Source organism: Protopterus annectens, chromosome 11.part0, assembly GCF_019279795.1.
Source record: "Protopterus annectens isolate FY-2018-M chromosome 11.part0, PAN1.0, whole genome shotgun sequence".
NCBI lineage: Eukaryota > Metazoa > Chordata > Ceratodontiformes > Protopteridae > Protopterus > Protopterus annectens.
The window spans coordinates 181,813,935-181,836,263 of NC_056745.1; the positions used below are offsets into that span (position 1 = coordinate 181,813,935).

Below are 22,329 nucleotides of genomic sequence, written 5' to 3' on the forward strand. Positions count from 1 at the left end.
GTAGTAATGGGCCAGTTTGTAAGGGCAGCCCAGTTAGTTAGTTTGTTTGATAACGTCTTAGACGAGTGTGACCATCTGAAAGCTATGTTTCTCAAGAGGGGTTACCCGTTATGGCTCCTTAATGAAGTCATGATTGAGATGGTCAACAAAAGAGAAAGAGTTTTTTTTAAACCCTTGTTTAGGTCACCACGAGGTGATACCTGCCCAGGGCATGCCCCCTATTGTTTGGTTAATGGAGTAGGAACTGACTTGACCCAATCCAATGTTGAACAGAATTCAAATTTTAAATGTACTTTTATTACTACTTTTCACAGTAACAGTAAGGACGTGTTGGATATTTTATTCAAAACTTGGGCTATATTGCTTAATGATAGGGGTATCAGAGAATGTGTTGGAACTAAACCAAATATTGTTTTTAAGAGAGGGATGAACCTGAAATGCATTTTAGAGTCTAACAGAAACTTTGCACATGCAGGGTCTATGAAAAATGTGGTTCCTGCTCTCAGTGTAGTTTTGTGATGGAAGGCAATAGATTCTTGGTGAATGGTTTTAAAATACAGATGAATAAAAAGGTGCACTATCATACTGAAAGAGTTATCTACTGTGCAGTGTGTAACTCATGTGAATGTTTCTATGCTGGAAAGACTGAGAGGAAATTTAAAAACAGACTTTATGAGCACTTAAGGGATATAAGACTTGGAAAATCCACAAATGCCTTGAGTAAACAGTGCACAGAAAAATAAGACCATTTTTTCAAATTTTTCATTGTGGACACTGTTGACTTGGATAAAAGAGGTGGCCCATGGGGGCTGCTTTTGGAAAAGAAAGAATTAATTTGGCAGGTCCGCCTAAATGTGGGGCAATGGCCAGGATTAAATTATTCACTCTCCATTGCTTGCATGTTAAAACTAAAAGCAATGGAAAGGTAAAATATATGTTGTTGTTGTGTCTTTCGGCTTTTCCCGGTTAGGGGTCGCCACAGCGAAACTCCGGTCCACTAATGACTGGCAGTAGATTTTTACGTGCTGAGTTGCCAGCTCTGATGCACAACCTTCAATGAAGGTACACCCATTCATGCATGTCTCCACACAGAAGACGCTCTAACTGAGAATCGAACAGGACAACGTCATACTGTGAGGCGACAATGCTACTGCAGCACCACCACCGCAGTTTTGGAAAGGTAAAATGTATAAAAAATATAAAAAATATTTATATACATTTTTTACATATACTTTCATTTTTATATAAACACCATTTTATAGATTTTATACATTATGTGTGTATTAGTATTTACATTTATTTTCAGCATTTTTGCACTTGTCAATGACATTTAAATGCTGGTTTTAAAGAGTGCCTTTTTAAGAATATTTTTATGATTGCATTTCATGAATATTTATGAGTTCAGGGAGGTCCTTTTAGTCAGGGTGATGGGATTGGTTTATTACTTAATTAATGCTCTTGCAGAACGTACTTAAGAGTGTTCTTCTGGATTTGCTGTTATCTGATGAAGTTGAGAAGGTTCTTGACGAAAGCGCTTATCTCTTTGTTACTTTGATTTAATAAAAAGTGTTTTTACCGCTCCCAAAGTGTTTTGCGGCCATTTACTACAAGGATTTACTTGAGTTGCTGAAGTGTGTGGTTCTAGGAGTGCTGACTTTGTTTTCCAACAATAGACACATGTTGGTCAAAAGTCAGATCACTGTCCACATAAGTTTCCAAATCCCAAACAATGAGGTCAATTCTTAGGGTGTAATGTCAGTGGTAGTTTCCTGTGATAGATATTAGATGACTTCCCAATGGATACGATAATATATTTTTTGGCATTTAGTTTCAGACCGTCATTTTGACACCAATTATTTATTTGAGACAAACCTTCCTGCAGGATGGCTAATTAATTTGGGGATTCAATAACTGCTCCTAACTTACAGTCATCTGCAAGCTTTGTCAGCCAGAGCCTTTTGGTACTGGCTTTTACTTCAGAAAAGTAGGTGCCAAACAAAAGACATCCCAGCACAGAATACTGGAGGACTCTACTGGCAACTGGTCTCTTCTTGGAAGTAGCTTCTCCTATTTTGATTTCTGTGTTCTATCTGTCAGCCAGCTGGCAATCCAACAGTTGACATAGGGATTTACTCCCAATTTATTTAGCACTTCTGCTATGTCTGAGTGGGTATTGTGTCAAAAGTTTTGGCTGGGTCCAAGCCAGGTTTGATTGCATTGCACACCATTTGGCAGTTCAGGGAGTAGAAGCACTTATGAGTGATGTAAATGACTCCCTGTGGACTAGGTGGCCCTTGTCAGCAATGTGAGTGCAATCAGTGGCACCCAGGACCTCAGGGAAAATGAACAATACTCTAGGCCACATACATAGTGGTAGTTCTCTGTTCTGCAGTTCTTGGGAACCATATATGGTCCTCCGCATGCTAAAGTATAATGTTGTGGAACTAATGCAGGGTTTGCAAAGCTGACACATGCGAAATTTCTAACATGTTTATGGCAAATCATTGAAATGTTCCTGTAGGTAGGATGGTTATGGCAACAGTTACGTTAAACCACGTAAAAAAATCACAGACTTCCAAAACACAGAAAGGATGTTGAGCCACGGTATCCTTATATCCCAAAATGGGTTTATTATTAGTGCTTTTGTTCACAACTATCCAAATGAACTTCTTCAGACAAACCCTTACACACAATCAATTCCTAAATAATGCAGCCATTAAAACATCATTAAATCCAGCCCATTTTTAAAGTACTATCAGTTCACCGACAGGTCAAAACAGTGACACTCACATGTTCGACTCCACATCATCGACATTTCATAACATCGACGTTTCAGGTAAGCAATCTTCCCCCTCACAGGACCCATGGTAGCACTCGTTTCACTATTAAGAAGGTAAGGACAACGCTGTCAAGGTAAATTTTGAATAATGACGTAAACCCTACGCGTTATAACAGAGAAACGAGTGCTACCATGGGTCCTGTGAGGGGGAAGATCGCTTACCTGAAACGTCGATGTTATGAAGTGTCGATGATGTGGAGTCGAACATGTGAGTGTTGCTGTTTTGACCTGTCGGTGAACTGATATATATCTATATATATATATATATATATATATATATATATATATATATATATATATCTATACACACACACACACACACACACACACACACACACACACACACACACACATATATATATATATATATATATATATATAAACACAATATAATAAAATACAATACAATGAACTACAAATGACTTATAATACATATAAAACAACTAAAGCCTATTAGTGATTCTTTGATTTTAAAACCACAAATATGTGTTTAATACTTTAACAGTTACATTAGTGTACCCTGGGATGGGCTGACCACATATCCCCTTGATTCCCCATATGGGTGACACAATTTGACAAGCTTTTGTACTGCATCTAATGCAAGCAGAAGTGGCTCACATTTGCTGGAAAGTCAAATGTTGGTACATTAAGTGCTGGCAGTACCACCTACATTGACATGGTGGGCCACAGTGCACATACCATTGGCCCTGTGGCACTGACTCTGAGAGCAGCCACTAAAACATGCCACTCTGCTACAGCCACTGTTATCACACATATTTCATATTCTATACATAACTATTTCCTGTTATTCAGAATAGGTGAGTGCAGTGGTACTGCCTGACTGCTTTACATGTTTCAAATTGCTCCATTATTTTTAGTGGCATCATTTACATCATTTTGCATGTGCAGCCTAACTTCCATATTGTTACACCATCATATGCATAATTTGAACAGCAGACTATTTGCCCCTAATGTGACCTCACTAGTTTTGTCTCTGGCTCACCTCCTATAAGCTTCTTGCCATTCTCCATACTATTCTGCACATCACACTGTACTCTGATTAACACCCAGTGTGAATCGGAACCCATTTCACAACTCGTGTACAGACCTAAAAGTAAGAAAAGCCTGTAATGTAGTTTTAAAATGTGCAATTTACTTGATAAATAATGATACAGGAATGGAGCCTGAAGGCACTGAATGAAATGGAACTAAGAGAGAGAAAGGGGGGCAAGAAAAGAACATTTTTTTGGGGGCTCCTACTTGTAATTTCAAATTCTTTGGAAACTGGAGTTTGATAGCAGTAACCTTTGTAAAACTGTATATTAGTTTTTGTATAAATTTGCTCTTAGTTAAAAATCTTCGGTACTGCATTCAAGAACGTTTCCATAAAAAGGTGTCACCCACATAGAAGTAAACAGATAAACAAACTTTCAGCATCTTCATGCTCTAAATACTTCAGCAAGTTCATGCTCTAAATACCTCAGTATGAACATAATAGTTTCAAACATGCAGTCTGAATAAGAGATTTTACTTTCTGAGTCACTGCAATATCAAAATAAAAATCTGGAATCTTTCTCTGCTCTGCACTGGGACTATGGGTTTATTAGCAGCTTAATTACGCTATCCATTTGCTGGAAACAGTGTGTGCTTCTTTCTTGCACCAATTAGTTTCTTTGTTGTAGCGGCATACTGTTAAACCAAACTGACCCCTGCTGACAGCTTGCAAAAGCCTGAGGTCAAAAATATCCCACAGTGTAACAAATCTGCATTCTCTTCAAGAAACCTTGTATATTTTTATATTTGTTTCCGATATAATACCTGCATTCATTTATTTGTGTGTATACATATTATAACAAACCACAATTACACAAAATGTACAGATAGTTCATATTCATATATAATTATAAGAAAGGAAGACCAGAAAATAAATGACAACATGTACATCAAGAATAATGATACGTTTATAGCGCATGAAAATGTGATAAGAATGAGACATAAAAGAAGACGGAAAAATAATTTGCTTTTAACTTTATGCACAGTTGACAAGACAGAATGTTGAAGTCAGCTCTGTCATCTGCCTGTCTTCAAAAGCCAGGTTTTAAAAACAAATTACCAGCCACCTTCTTTTTATGGCATTTAATGTGGACTTGTTAACAGTTCTGGGACAGTATGGCATATTTTCCAAACAATCAAAAAGTTAAAACAATCAAGTTTAATCATAGAATTGTCAGCTAATACCAGCGGTGTGTCACCAAGTCTGAAAAGTAAGCAACACCTTTAGTGTCAGTTTGCATAGGACTTCTTATCCAAATCTTAGTTAACATCCTTTTGTGATTAGTTGTTTTCTTGCAGTAATGTTTATGCATATATATTTAGTAGCAAGATCTTCATAATAACCTGTGTTGTTATCCTCACATTAACAAGCTTTGCTACCAGTTCATGTTTCTGTGTCCAACCTATTTTGACACCCTAGTCTTTACTCTTATCCCCAATGACAGTATGGTAGTGTTATAACTTTTTACAGTAGGAGGATTTGAATATTTGATTGCAGTAGTGCATACTGTCGTGTCAGTGTGCAGACGTAGACATGTCTATTCAGCATTTGTTAAAGTTGGACAACTAGCTTCTGGTTGTAGCTTCTTCATTTGTAAAATACCATTCTTGCTTGGTACAGCTGTAACTGAGAGGTCTGTTCTCTTAATTGTCTGTAATTTAGTTGGTCTACTGTTCCTGTTAACAATTTTAACCAAGTGCAGATAGTTGCAATGCCTGGGTTTTCCTGAATTTGATCTTCAGTCTGTTCAGTTATTCAGTAAGAACTGCAGTATAAAAGTAATAAGGGATATGCACGACCCATCATTCTCTGTTTTCACCCAATCTTGTATTCCCATGCCGGAAAAATGATATTCTTGATCACTTTATAATTCATTAAGGATTCCATACATGAATATAACTTTTCCAATCCATTTAGCTGTAATACAGTTATGTTATTGTATTTATTTTATTTTATTTGTGTTTGCCGTCTGTGGTAGAACACTGATATCAATGGACTTTTTTCAGACTCGGCCCAGGAGTGCTGTATGACTTACTTAAAGTCACACAGACAATGGAGGCTGAGAGACTCAAACCTTGGACCACCGGACTACAGGAAACATCTTGTTAATAGCTCCTTAATTCTCTATGCCAACTGCCAGACATTACTGTAATCACTGTCTTCATTGTTAGCTTTTTTTATTTAATCACAAATTAGACATCTGAGTTTCGCACAGTCAATAAAGTGTCTTCATGAGTGTTTACTGACATAATCTTTGGACAAAACGGACTGCCCCCAGCTACTGTTTGATCACAGTTAAACAGGCATCAGGCTGCTACAATATAACTCCACCCCATAGCAATTATTCCCACCCATTCATTTGCTTTTTGAAGCTCCCACAAACTTTAAAGTCACCGGTTACTATCATAACCCTCCTCCGTGTCTTCTTGATAAACATAAAATAACAAGGCAAAACCCAAGTCAAGATGCAATATGGAGGGATTAATTAGAGATTAAGGGGGATATCAATGACCAGATTATGAAATTCAACTATACTTAAGTATGAATAAAGGAGGATATCTCAATCATCTGTTAACAAAATGAAAATAAAGTCCCAAAGTTTTTGATAAGCCGCTCTCTTGCAAGGACCTATTATTATCATTTTCTGGGAGGTTATGTATTTAATTGCCAGAATTCTGAATTCTCTCCACGATAACTTTGATCAATCCATCCAGTGTTTAGTAATATAGAATTTTATTAGAAGACAAAGGAGGAGTCGTTTTATTCTTTTTCTTCTTTCTCTCTTTGCAGCAGGATTCTCTTGTCTTGATCATAGTCAATGGCACTTATGTATATAGGTTATTAGGTTGTTTTCTCATTATATAATAACGCTTATACAGAACTTCTGTTGTCTATCACCTGCTATGTTGTGTGATTGTTTTATTTTGTTAATTATAAAACGAAATAAAGAGTGTTTTGAAAAAAAAAAAAAAAAGTCACTAGTTACAACTGTAGTGTTAATCTACAGCATAATACTGCAGACATTTCAAATATGATAAAAAGAGACTTGTTTTTGATGAGTTTCTTTTTACTTTTCTTTTTTTTTTCTGAGAAGGTATTCTTCAAGTATTAAGAATTCTGAAGAATGAAAACATTTACGTAAATACTGAACATCCTCTTTATTACCCTCTTCACAGATTATCTACATGATCCTAAAGTTGACACGAGCCTTATCTGGACAGTATCTTCAAGGGCCCTGCAGGTGTGACAAATCCTTCATTATTTGGGAAAATATGATTATCCTGGTCTGTGACTTTTACTGGAAAACATACACTGGCAGGTTCATACCAGTGAGTTCTAAAGCAGTACTAAATATGATAACAAATAAAAGATGTCATAACATTACACTGTGGAAAATTATGCCTTCCCAAAGAAGTAAAGTACATTTTTTGTTTACCTTAAGATGCAGAAGGCAACTCAAGTAGCCGAGTCACTGTCAACTGGAAAAATGATCAACATAACAGATATAATGACATTTGGAACTAATAATAGGCTGACTGACAGCAATCTATCTGAAAGTTTACATCAGAGACAAAATCACTGTTTCAGTGGAATGGGATACAGAGTTAAATAATCCAAAGGTTGTAAAAATGTAAACATAGCCAGTGCAGTTAAACAAATGTCTGTGCACATTAAAATGTTAGCTGTAAATATCAGATCACAAATGGTATGGTGTAAAAACAATGGTCTTTGGCTCATTAATGCAACTAACTTTAGATAAAGCATGATGACTGCATTATGTTATGAGCTACTGGAATCGATACCGGTGTACTCAGTACTGTAGACATTTAGACACTAACAAAATAGCAGTAGTAGGTAGTGACATACACCTAGCTTTAAAATGTCGGCAAATCAAGATTCTGAATTAGTAGTAGGCACTAATCTTGTACAGTGGTTCAGTGGAAATAGATAAATCATTCTCAGTTTATCTTTTAGGGTATAGCACAGAATTTAACCCAGATATTTAATCAAACACTGGGCATCTTCACTCAGTTGTCAACAGCCCAACAATATTCACAATTTGTTCAGCAATAGCGATATACAGAGCTATGCAATTAACATTTTCATAGTTATCAAACTAATGGAAAAAATTAGATTTTTACCGCAAAGTCCAATTTTGTTGACTAAATTTGATTATTTTTTTTAATTGTCCAAGCTGCAAATATTCAAATATTGCATATCTATTTGTGGTGGTGCTGTCACAATTCTGTAATTAGTGAAGATTATCCCCAATTAATACACCAGCAGCAGATGTTCAAAATTGTACCCGGTCTTTTGAGATACTTAGAATGAGTGACCCCAAGACTGAGTATGTGATCTGACAGAGAGACAACATCACTCTTGCCTTCATAAAGCCATGTAATTGGCAGAGATACACCTGTAATGGAAGTGACTTACTCAATACAGACACTTCCATGTTTTGCTAGACTTGCAAGCCCTGGTGTCCACTGTAAAACAGAAGGTCTTGTTATTAAGGTTTGGTTGCCCAGACTTTTTCCATTAGTATAAGTCTTTTTTTTTTTTGTTACAGCAACGGAGAACGCAAGATCTCCGTTGCTTTTTAGAAAGTGTCTTGCTGTGTTAAAGGAGTTTAACATAGCGAGACAGCTTAAAAAAAAGCAAGGGAGATCTTCCTTTTTCCGTTGCTTTTTTTAAAGCTGTATCGCTATGTTAAACTCTATTAACATAGCAAGACACTTTCTAAAAAGCAACGGAGATCTTGCTTTCTCCATTGCTTCCACACACAGCTCTGATGCACTGCGTAAGCATATGCATGCGCAGTACTTCAGAACTGCTGCAGAATACCAGACAGCTGCGGAAGGGCAGCACAGAGGCATTATACAGTACCATTATTTAAGAAAAGTAAGTTTTTTTCTTAAATAATGTCATTGTATAATAGCAATAACCCACTTCTGGGTGTGGATAATGCTGGATTTACTCACGGTTGTCTTTGTTTGGCCACTCGGACTTTGCCCTTGTGACCAAACCACACCAACCGTAGGTAAATCCAGCATTACCCACACCCAGGTGTGGGTTATTGCTTAAAGGCACTGGAATACAAGGAAAAAGGGAAGCAAAACTGATTATTTTGTGGATGTTCAGCTATTGATGTGATATAAAGTGGATTTACCAGACTGGGGAAATGATGACCAAAAGCAAATAAATTCCACAAGCACAGAACAAAATTTTACAGGGTTCATAAATTTATGAAGTTAAAACGATTTGAAATAAAGCAGCAACTGTAAACATCATATACAATACAGCATATATTATTGTCACACATTTGTAGAACATTTTTATTTGGTCTCTTAATTCAGGAAAGTGGTATAAACTTTTGCAACATCCATTATTAATTATGTTGCTTTTGGCTATTGCATGTTGTAAATTTTATGGTGCATACATCATAAATTTAGGGTGTTATATGAAATGTCCAGGGGTCTGTCCTCTTCTTACATGAAATGCATCATGCCATGTAGGACTCAAGGGCTGGAATGTTGCTGGCAGCCACTATTCCTGCCATTCAGCAATGCAGAAAGCATATTCATAGATTTTATAGATTCATAGATTAGTACTGGGCTAACTGCCCTTGCGAGACATTTTAAGCCTAGCCAATTATCCCCTGTGAGATTCAAACCGTGTACCTTGTGCTTGTAAGGCAAACACCTTAACCATTAGGCCACCCTCCTATTTGACTTACATGTTGCTACAATGTAGTAAATGCATATATGCAATTTCTGTTGTAGTAACAACCATTTAACCTATGTTTGCCAGTTGAATCTTAATGGTGTTCATATTTGCATTAGTATATAAGCTACTTTTTTATCTGTGGTATAGATAGCAAAATGTTGAAAGGCAGACATTATATTTTTCACACAAAGTTAAAGATTTAGGGAAGCTGCAGCATCTGTAAGTTAGGTTGTATAAACTCCAGCTGAAACCCTTGGCTATTACTTACAAACAAGCTCTTTCCTATAAGCCAGGAATGCCATATTCTACATGTGGAGGCAGTTTGTGCAGCAAGAAGTGCCTGTATAGCCTCCTCATATGGTTCTCTATTCCGGAGAGATGAAATGAAGGTGGGGGGAGCTCTACAGCAGAGATATGAAACAATAGTTCATACAAATGTTTATAGACAACATTCAAAACTAATCTAAGTGGGTATTAATTCTTTATTAGAATAGGTTCTAACATATTTTTTCCCAGAATAATGTAATCTTTCTGGGAATATCTCAAGTATGAAAAGTAGTAAAATGCTTAGTTTGAAGCCTCATTTGATATTGGGGTACACCAGAAGAATCCATTTGAATCTATTTTTCTGTGACCACAAAACATCTTGTGTCTTTATACTGTGTAAGTATTGCTTAATTAGTTGCTAAAAGCAGTCTGTAATATCCTCTAAATATGATGTTGATATTTTGTGGATTTATTTATTTACAGTACATGCACATTATAAATATCAATACAGCTTGACCGTTATGGGTGTTATATTTTTTCAGACGATCTCATGATACCAGTACCACAAAATATGTATTTTTTCCATTGAGGGAAAAGCTCCTTCAGTCAATATTACATCATCGAACTTCTAAAAGTTCGAACAATGTAATATCGAACCCTAATATCTGAAACACTAAAATAGCGAACACAAAGAACAGCAATTTTTTCTCAGGAAAAATCGCTGTTCCCTAACAAAAAAAAAACCTGCAACCTGAAACTTAACCTTAAGTGGGAGGCTTCACCCCCCACATCCCCCACACACACCCTACTTAAATATACCAACTCCGAGATCGCACCACAATGGAGGAAATAGTAAAGCCCCGAAAACGGCCCACTGATTTTTTTTTCCCTGGGAAAAAAAGCGATGTGCCATGGCTTCACTATTTTTAGGTTTCGGACTTTCAGGCTTGATATTACATCGTTCATACTTGTTGCAGTTCAACGATGTAATACAGACTCGCTCCTTCTCATACATGGTAACTATGTCTTCTGCTCCACTACTTAATTTAATCAGCTACATTTTTTTTTTGTAATTTGGGGTAGCAAAGATCATGTCTTTCAGTGTCCCTCATTAGACAAAATTGTGTTTGCACAGTTGTGAGTTTTTGTACAACTGGATGGAGCATAAATCTCCTTCCCCTAGATCTTTCAGTTCCATGTACACAGCGCTACCCTTGTGAAGCCACAAAACATTTATGTATTCCTAGGACTAGATCATGTACTGCTTGAAGCACAATATCAATAGAAAACGATGTGTATATATATATATATATATATATATATATATATATATATATATATATATATTAATATACATATGATTTTTACTTGTGATGTAATGGCAGCTCAGCAAAGACACTCTAGTCTATTAATATATTCTGTATATTGAACAGGAGTTTAACACAACATACAAATGGTGGATACTGAAAAATAGTGGACTGTGGTGGTGAAGGTCACAGAATTATTCTGTCTGGTGCTTGTGCATAAAGACCATTGGAGAAATCCATAAATGTTACCAAGACACGTGCATCTTATATAAATGTTGTGGTACAACAAGTCTTTCAGATTTTACTGGTTAGGGGTCACCACAGCGGAACTCCGGTCCGCTAATGATTGGTAGTTGATTTTTACGGTGCCGAGTTGCCAGCCTGATGCCCAACCTTCAAAGAAGGCACATCCATTCATGCACGCACCTACCTGCATGTTTTTAAATGTCACTGGACCGCGGGAAGGACATGCAGACTCCACACAGAAGCCACTGCAGCCAAGAATCGAACTGGGGAACCTCTTTCTGTGAGGTGACAACCCTAATTGCTGCACTACTGTGGCCCTTTATATATATGTTGTAGTAATCTTTTTGAATTCAGACACAGCCTTAATACGGTGCTACACAGCGCTCTAGAACAAAGATGTGCAACACTGTATACGGCTGGTTCACCAGCCTTATTGTATGCTAATGAGGCAATCCTGGGGAGAAACATATGCTAATTAGCTATGTGCTCTCTCTCTCTCTCTCTCTCTCTCTCTCTCTCTCTCTCTCGTGGAACTGCTCCAGGAAGATATTTATTCATTAAATCACTCAGAACTGTAAATCAGCATGACCAACCATACCACATTGAAGTATCTATCATAATTTAAAGTAGTACAGGGATTCTTGCATTGAATTTACTAGCTGAAAGGTTTATCAGATTGGCACTGCTTAAAATGGGGTGGATAATGTTTTGGCCAATATCTGAAAGCCTAGTGGGGGCAGGTACTGACCATCCCTGGCAAAGCAGAGTGGTCTGTTGATAATGTTCTCCCAAACTGACAAATATTGGACCCCCCCTTAGAATGACACCACTAACTAAACCAATTGTTAAAGTCAGTCATTTTCGGTATGTACTGTGGTATCATCCTTGGAGAGGGCAGAATGCTGCTCACACCTTCCTGGACCATGTAATCTGAAAGCTCTATCAAGTCTGTCTTCATATAGTCCAGAGAGGTATGTCTTAGGTCATTAACATCCACATGGGCTACGGACAGAGTCATACTGGTACTTGTGGTTCAATGTCCTGAGAGCATGCATGATCTGGCAGATCCTTGTCCCTGACAGGCAACTCGAAAATTAATTTTGTAGACACACAAACTTGAAAAGCCACAAAAAGAACAACACAGAGAGACTCAATGCAATCCCTAGTTTATTCTCAAGCCAAATAAACTGGGGATTGGATTGAGCCTCTCTGTGTTGTTCTTTTTGTGGCCCTGATAGGCAACTGACCGTGACTGTTTCCTTGCTCAGCCTGGTGATTGGGGCATCAGTGCATCTCACAAGAGAGTCTCAAATGACAAATATATTGGAATGTGTAGCAGTTTGCCTTAATGGCTCAGAGGTTGAGGCATTGTGAGATATGTTTCTATGAGTCCTGGGGAGTGTTGCCTTTGCTGAGTGTTTGGGAGGTTTCTGAGGGCACTGTATGGGAGGCCATTGAGGTTTGGGTAGATTGCATTTAAGAGCCTAAGCATATGTGAGTTTATGTGTTTGCTCCATGGTAGGTGAAGTGTGTGTGTGTTACTAGATATCAGTATCTGCATGTGAGAGCTTTGCCTGCAGAGACGTTGTGTAATTACATACATGGGTTTAAGGTAATAAACTTGTTTCCTGCTGACATAAGTTTGATTCCATCAAAATCAACCTGCAAACATTGTAACTTTGAATGGAGTACTTAATCAGAATTATGCTCCTGAGTCACACCTGGAGATTTTCTAGTGCCCAATAAATCTCAGGTTGAAAATACAACAAAAATGATAATATATGCAAACTTTTTCTAGCATCACCTGCTTGTAAGCATGACTACAGCCCACATACACCACCAGTGTGTTTTTTGCTACATGCAACAGCCTTTATTAGTGCAGACATGCTCATTTCCAGGAACTGGAACATACCATGAGTTAGTAACATACTCACCAAGACGAGATGTCTGTTTGCGTTTAATCTCTATAAGCTTTGGAATTGGATATGGCCCGTAGCACTGTGTGAATATAGCAGCCAATTGCTGACTTATAACTTCATTCTAAAAAATAAAAATGAAATATTTTACATCAATTATACCAGATAATATCCACATTCTTCCAACAGTCACTACATTCAAAACATCACTGAAATTCCATATAAATAAATAAGCAAGCTACCGTGACAACTGTGTTGTCACAAAAACAGATCTTTATCTGTACTTGAACTGAATGTATACCCCATGCAACTTTTTCCCAAATAGTCCTGTTTCTACATTATCAGTTATAATCTCACCACTTGAGTAGTACACCTCAGGTATCCAGATCTGCAAACATAATTAAAACTGCAAGGATTTCAAATAATTACACAACCTATTGTTACACACTAACAAACATTGTTTTAACATGGCTTCTGTTTTATTTTTTCTCGTTTATTTCTATATCTGGCTCCTTTTCATTCAATGTTCATTGCTTCACAAATTTAACTTTTCCATCTGCACTGTCACCCATATCCATAGTTTTCTAAAATATTACCCAGGGATAAGTGTTTTCTTACTACTCATTAATTTATTATCTTGTAATCAATTTATAAACTTACTGTTTTTGCAATTTCTGTAATTATTTTGGAAACTTGGACCCTGTGGTCCAGCCCACCTGCTTGCCCAAAATAATTATATGCATACATACATGCATGCATACATTGCTGCTACTGCAGTAAAACTAGTAGTATTTTATTTTTGGTTTCTCTTTCAGCAAACATCCTCCTTCACATCAATACATATTGATACAATTAGGTTTCAAAGACTTAAACACAGCTTGGACACAATAACCAGTGTAGCCATGACAGAAATCTACAGTACTGCCACAAAGAATTTTGGCAGTCACATTGAAAAGCAGATCAGTACAGCTACCAACACTTGAAAATTCATGGGTGCCCTTTTCTCAGTACCAGTAACTGACCGAAACAAAAACATTTAGTTTAAGAAATGACTGGTATTTGACAATGCCTGCAGTACATCAGTGACAGGTTTCTGCAGAGCTTCCTCAGTATGGCCCCAGTTTGGAAAAGAGGAATTCAAAACTTCAGTCTTCAAAAGATCACGCTAAAAGTTTAAACCATGATGTCATATAGACATCATCTGTGAACCATTTAGCACCAAACAAGGTTACTTACTGAACTCCAACAAGTTCATGATGCAAGAAATCAGATTTAGTCCTTTTTTACTCTATGGCAAAATAAATTATTTTGTATATCAGCCAACAGAATTCTCAAAATCACTGAAAAGGTTTGGAATACCATCAATCACCTCTCAAATTATGGCCATATAAACATTCGTTCCCCATTTCCTCAACTTATCCATATCAGTAACCCAGACTGGATTTCACTTTAGAGATTCATTTGAGTAATTTGTTTCTAACAGCTGTTAACACACCACTAGTTCAGTCATTACATCTCAGTGACAGTGTTCTGTTCTCATTTTTCAAAATCATATCACTACAGTTCATAAATTCCTTTGTAAACAAAAACCTGTGTACATCTAAAATTACATTTTTTTCCCCAGAATTCTTGAAAACTACAACCAGGCCCATAATCTTCCATATACCAACACTAATTAACCACTCAAACAAATTAGGAAGGCTGCCTGCACTCTGGATGCACGCCCTTGTTTCATCTAGACATAAAGGAGGTAGGTATCTTGCCTGCTTTTAGTGTTTATTATCCCTGAAATCCTGTCTCTGTACTCAAAAAAAATCTGAGGGATCGCATGATCAGCCTCCCCATTACATCATTAATAATAATCTCATATTCAACACACAATGTGATGGCTCTAGACCTGGGCATGAAACTGATTGCTTCATAAGCAACTGTCTATGCACCTGAACAGCAGCAATGTTGTCGACCACTCTTTGTGCACTTCTTCAAGGCTTTTGGTACAGTCAGCCATTGCTGCATTCTAGAACTTCAAGCCTCATATGGACCCTCCTTAGTGACCAGAGGAAGGTGACTACTATGAAAATAGGGTACAGCTTGTCAGATGGAAAGATGCAGTTCCCCCTGATTCTTGTCATTGACTCTAGGTGTTCACCAGGTTCAGTTCCTGGTCATGCACTCTTCATGGTATTTAATCTGATTCTTGTCATTGACTCTAGGTGTTCACCAGGTTCAGTTCCTGGTCATGCACTCTTCATGGTATTTAATCTGATTCTTGTCATTGACTCTAGGTGTTCACCAGGTTCAGTTCCTGGTCATGCACTCTTCATGGTATTTAATCTGATTCTTGTCATTGACTCTAGGTGTTCACCAGGTTCAGTTCCTGGTCATGCACTCTTCATGGTATTTAATGATGGGAAGGTGAAGCACAGGAGTGGTGCTGGATTAGTTCAGTATGTTGGTCATTCTACATCTCTACTATCCTCTTGGCAAGCAAAGACATAGCTGGATCATATATCATCCGGTGCTGCTCCCTGATCTGGCACCCCTCAACTCTAACCTGAGGAGCAAAAAAAAAAAAATAAAGAGTCTGCTTTCTCTGATCTGCTGCTCCTCACATCACTAATCCTAATGGCAACCTAACACCCTGCACCTGGGGCAGCTGCCCCTTTGCCCCATCCTAGCTATACTTCTACTCACAGTGATACTGTCTCTATCGTAATTTCTAAATTACAGAACATGTTCAGTCTTGGCTAAATTCTTCTGGGCTATATCACTACAAAGCCGAAGCCCTGTTATTTCATCTGCAAGGATCCTAAAATCTGATTTTCATGGATGTCCCTGATTTTGTATTCAAATGTTCCTTCATGCCTCACAAAACTTGTCATTTTGTGATAAAACTGTGAGGGTTAAGAGCATTATATTATTCCAGGCATTGCACTTGCAGACGTCTTGTTCATAACAAAATGTATAATACATTCTACCAACGTTCTAATTGAATGCTCTAAACGTTTTATAAGTATCCCTGATTATTTTTGGCTTTTTCCCTGATTTTAGAGAAAAGACATTGACAGCAATGGCACCAATAAAGTTCTCTCCAATCACAAAACCTATCAATATATTATTTTTATTGATTAAAAACTAAAGTACTTATTTCCAGAAAACTATTTGGACTGACTACAGATAATCAGCTCAGTTCTGCTAAGCATGTAAATGCTGTACTAACCCAAGACAAATTAGAACCACAGACATCCTTGAAGACCTTCACTTTTCAACTCTCCACTGCTGGAAATCTTCTTCCGTCATTTTTCAAATCTTTGTATAGTTTCAATAACCTATAGCTTCCCCTGTTCACACATTTAGCAAGGTTATAAGTAGACTCCATCACTACTTCTCAGTTTAAAACTTACATTAGGCTTAATTCAGCCAACAGTTACTTACAACCCCTCAAAATTACCCCAACTGTCCCCCATTTTATCTATCCTGAAATGTTATAAACCACACCACAACCTCAGGTCCGCTCACAGACTTCTCAAATCCATACCCCAAAAGAAGAAAAAAATGTATATCTGTCTATATATATAAAATATATATATATATACGTGTGTGTGTGTGTGTGTGTGTGTGTGTGTGTGTGTGTGTGTGTGTGTCTCTCTCTCTCTCTCTATATATATATATATATATATATATATATATATATATATATATATATATATATACATATATATATATATATATATATATATATATATATATATATATATACCTACATACATATACACACATACATAAATATATATATGTTTGCTGATTCATGGTTCTCTCTCTCTCTGTCTCTCTCTCCACGTTGACAAAATCTGGTGCAGACTTCCACTTTCATTGCAGCTAATTTCTTCAAAGTATGCATTCAAAGACTCATTGACAGACTGTCACTTCATTAAATAGGTATGCCCTTGTGGAGTTATTTGAACATTCTAATTAAAAATGTTATTCTTGTTATAATGTCTCTATGTGTCATCTGATACTAATACAGAAATCACAGGTTTAGATTATCAGTTAATGGATGTTCTTTTTCGGTCTTCTGATGTTTTGTATATGCATTACCTCTTTCTCTTGCATTTTTACAGTTATCTCATCTGCAGTTTGTACCCTGTGTGACAGAAATGATTAAATTGACTCACACTCCATATGCTTAATCTCCCTAACCATGCTTCTGATTATTCGTTCCAAATTATTTTACATTTCATTCTACACCGAACCATATATTAATAACTTTACTTGATGTATTTTATACTTAAAGACTATTGACAAACTTTCCATGAAGCTTTTCTACCAAGGATGCCACTGAGAATTGGCAGTGTCAGATAAGACATCTTGGTAAACAAACAAACAAATAAGTAACAACAAGCACGGCTTACAGTACTGTGCATACAACTATTGCAATGAACCATTGAGTTAAATAGCATACAGAAAAGAAATTAGCTAAAGCTTGTATCGGTGTACTAATCCTGACTTATCTCCATACTGCCATGTGACTTACGTAAAGATAAGTGTTACGTACACATATGTCACTGAGTGGTTTCATCGAGGGAAGGTCATGCCTACTCATCCTGATGGACTTCTTTGAGAAGGTCACCAAAGCAATGGATGAGGGCAAAATGGTTCACACTGCCTATCTGGCCAACGCATTTGACACAACTCCCTACTCGGGGATTGTTGACAAACTCAAGAGGTTAGGTACAAACCTGTATATCACCCATTTGATAGCCAACCAGCTCACAGACAGGACCCAGGATGTTAAAATTGGGGAGTCCACTTCTACAAAGAGGTCAGTCACAAGTGGAGTCCCTCAGTGATCAGTCCTCAGACCACTCCTGTTTGGCATTTACTTCTCTGAAGTCAAGGCCAATGTAAATAGTCTCTGGCTGACTAAATGTGCAGATGATTGCAAATTAGAAGCTGTCACTGAATCCCACACTAACACAGATATTCTTCAGGAAGTGCTGACATAGAGAAACAACTGGTGTCAGAGTCATGGACTAAAACTAAATGCCAAGAAATGCATAATAGTATCCTTCAGGAAGTCACCCACTCCTGGTAACTATCATAGTAACAACACACCCCTTAGAGTTGAGCCAGCAGTTGGGGACTTAGCGACACACATATACAGTAATCTAACCTTTGACCATCATGTGTCTATAGTACTGAGGAAATCATTGTATGTTGTTCAACTTATAAACAAAGATATGGCACCTAGGTCCAAGTAAGTCATTGTTCCACTGTATTCAGCATTCATCAGACCTATTACTGAGTACAATTCCCCCTTGGTATGTATCTAACCAGGCATATCCAACAAATGGAACATTCACAGAGGTGCCTCAGTAAAAGAATACAGGGTGTAAGTAAAAGGTCCTATACAGACCGCCTCAAGACCCTATCCTTACAGGCTGGTGAGAGGAGATCTATGCCTAGTATACAGTGCATTGTCAGACCCCACTCTGTGGGACCTCCTGCATATCAGGAAAAACAAACAGCACCAGAATTACCCACTCTAAAGACTTAAACCTTGCCTGTAATTTAAATAAGTCCTGCTGGAGAGACAGGCATGTATCCCAGAGACTACCTCATCTCTGAAACAGGCTTCCCATCCATGTGAAGCAGAGTTCCTCCTTAACCCAATTCAAGTAACATGGACAGTTGTACGGGGAACAGGAAATTCATCCCTCTCTTGGCACCTATTTCTGTAATGGACACAGGCAGCCTGTAAGTGGTTCATCTCCCACGCCCCTGCTTGTAAATGTTTCACCTCCCAAGCCCTGGCTTACACTTATCAAGGGTACCAGAACTTGTCAGACATTTGGGATGCATGGCTAGGCTTAAAAAGGCCCTTGTGGTTGTTAGCCTAGCAAACACCTATGAACCTATGTAAGACCCTAGATTTACAACTTATGTACGATGTTTGATATTTAGTTATGGGCCTACTAACAGATTGTAAACATTTTGCAACAAAAGCAAAGCATGGTGTTCGTGGGAACATATACAGACATTTGTCTGAAACAAGTGTTTTATGTCAGGGCAATTCCCTCCATGTCCCCACGTAATGGACTGCGCCTGTCATATCCCATCCAACTTATAATTATTTCCTAAGTAACCACTGCACAGAGAAAAGGGAAATTATTGTTCTTTTCATGTATTAGCAAGTATTTGTCTCTTTCCTTTCTTGAATGGGAAAGCCACATTTTTAAAACACTGTTTGAATTTCTCTGATCTGAAAAACAAGAAACAAAAAAGGAATTTCTCCCACATCTGAAGATGTTACTATTAATATTAGTTACACAAAGCACTGTGGGTAGGCTATGGCTATAAATGATCACTTGAAGCCAGATCATTTACTCAGTTACTGGATGTGTTAATGAACAAAACAAATAAATACAACAGGGCGTTACAACCAGACCTAGGCAAACTGTCTCACAGGACGGTTAAGCTAGCCATGTCTACCTTACCACAGGAGGAAATCAGTAGGATGTATCACTGAAGAAGTAGCAAATCTTATAAAAACATCTTTAAAAAGGCAGTGCTTGCCTAATGTCTGACTCTGAGAAAGTAAGTTAAATCACCAGTGCTCTGGGGAAGGTGAGTGACTGGGCTAGGTGCATTAGTGTTCTTCTGAACGCGATGCTTAACAACTACCTATGGACCTATGACCAGGGTTGAGACAATACCCAACAAAAATAAAGTTGTTAGCAAATAATCCGATACTTTGAAACTAATATGAATGACTATATAATAAATTACAATGACCAATGACAATTAAAGTCCAAATTTGAAAACAGCTTGTTGTTCAAAACTTGATACAGACAGTGAGTGGATGTCAGGACTGAGCTTCACAAACAATGGAGCAGTGAGGAAGAAATGTTAACACTAAACCCCAGATCCTCTCTAAGTTGTTAAAACATGGAGAATTTTACATTTGTTTACAGATGTTTCTATAGTTTATCATATTTATTATTTTCTTTCCTTGTTTGCATCCAGTATGGTTTAGTTTGAGCTGAATATAGATTACAATTGACACAGATTTTTGTAGCATGAGTGAGTTTACATTTAACAGCTCTGCATACCTTGCTTGCACGTAGGATCTCAAACATTAGAGGCAGTCCCTGAGAGACCAGCTCCTCGGTGTACTCCTCTTCCTGGATGGAATTAAACTCCTGCAAAAGGCCCTGGATCAAGGGGCGACGATGCTGCTGGAATGCTGTCCGTAGTGATTCCAGCCAGGTGTGAAGGGTCCAAGGAACTCCTGGAGAAACACAAAAAAATCACTTCTTTTCCACAAACACCACAGTTAATGCAAACTATGACTTGATCTGCCTTCAGATTAGTACTGTGTTTACCACCATAATCATCAGTTTGACAATAAGACCAAATGGGCTGCAGCCAAATTCCTGCATGGATGCTATAGCCATGGCTGTTTTTCAGATCCACCGGTTGGTCAATTAACTGGCACCTGCAAATAATGGGCAGTCTGTAACTGTCCTTCAGAGAAGCCTAGCTTCCTACGTGTAGGGTCTGTTCATGATACTTCTGTGGAATTCGGGAATTCACACTGTTGATGTGATCCCACTAGGCAGGATAAGCACAAATATCTACAAATTAAGTCTCAAGTAGACACATGCTCCAAGTTTCACGTTCCATATATCCATAAACTTAAAACAAACATGCAGGGTAGCAGTGGAATTTTCTCAAGCACAAAACATCTACAACTTCAATATATCATCCTAATATTTATGGAAATATAAGCAAGCAACAGAAATGAAGTGAATGAACCAGTGAAGAGGCTGAATAAACTATGCAATAAAAACAGAAGAAATGTTAAAAAGAACTAGAAAAAAATACAGAAGAAGGACATGTACACTTTTCACATAGGATTCCAAAATATACAAAGGAAACAGTCAAGAAGTCACTGAAACAGTACACAGAATACTGGAAACCATAGGTATCAGATTGGATTATAGTTCTTTAGAACCAATGCTATGAATCAGAAAGATATTCTCAAGAAGCACAAGAATTAAAAAGTGGAAGGGAGGGGGAGGGAACAGAAGGGAAGAGGAAGAACTCGTAGCCAGCAATGGTCTTCGACTATTAGAGTAGTCCAAATGTCAGCATGAATGCTTTAGAGGCAGTGTTACACATAGGGAGGGGTATTTCCAGCAAGAAGTGCTACATGGTGTCATTCCTTGGTTATACTTTTGTTGTTACAGGAATATTAACCTAAAATCCAGATAAAGTGAGATGGGAACAGAAGGTGAGCTTCTTTAAAATCATCCAAAGCACCATAGGTGGAGTCACATGACAAAACAGCAGGTTATAAAGATTTAGGGGTACAGTCTGACTACCCATCATTTCATGTAACAACAGCTCTTCAAATAGGGCTTACAGTCATAAAGGCAATGTAAGCCAGAAAATATATATCTACCTTTAAATATGTCTGTCTGCTTATCTGTCCTTCTGTCTGATTGTCTCTAAGTATCAGTGAAAGGGTGGCAAGCACGTAGAAAAATACTGCTCTCAGCTGAAATAAAACTAAAAAGAATAGCAAGAATTTAAACGTATAGACAGAGAAATCTTCAGAAAGAGAGCACACAGGCAACAGACGCTTACTCGAATTCTTTCCTCTCATTTCTTCCACCAGTCTGCTAGACATTTGTCACCTGCCATTTGCTCTACAGGGTGAAACACAAATATAGTGCATCCAAATAGGATGTGATAAAGTGAATGGGTGAAGACCATTGTCATCTCTCCTTCTGTGAGTACTGGTGTATTTCTCACCCCTGCGACAGCAGCTAGCGAAACTAAAAGGCACATGTAGTTATCTGAGATGAGAAATAACTGCATATTGTCACACAAATGTAACTTTCTCCATTGTTTATGACTGTATTGTTCTCCTTTCTTGAATCTAAGCGAACTTTGCGCACACATATC

The 22,329-nt window shown here is 37.7% G+C and overlaps 1 protein-coding gene across 1 annotated transcript in view; it reads right to left on the reverse strand.

Annotated features, from left to right (window-relative positions):
• The window catches only part of BTBD11 (BTB domain containing 11), a 602,423-nt gene that overhangs the window by 220,712 nt on the left and 359,382 nt on the right, over positions 1 to 22,329 (reverse strand). Inside the window, exons 10-11 of the mRNA XM_044087588.1 lie at positions 20,469 to 20,647; positions 13,375 to 13,480 (exon numbers count right to left, since the gene is read on the reverse strand). Of these exons, the coding sequence (XP_043943523.1) occupies positions 13,375 to 13,480; positions 20,469 to 20,647 (285 nt within the window). The remainder of the gene's footprint in view (positions 1 to 13,374; positions 13,481 to 20,468; positions 20,648 to 22,329) is intronic.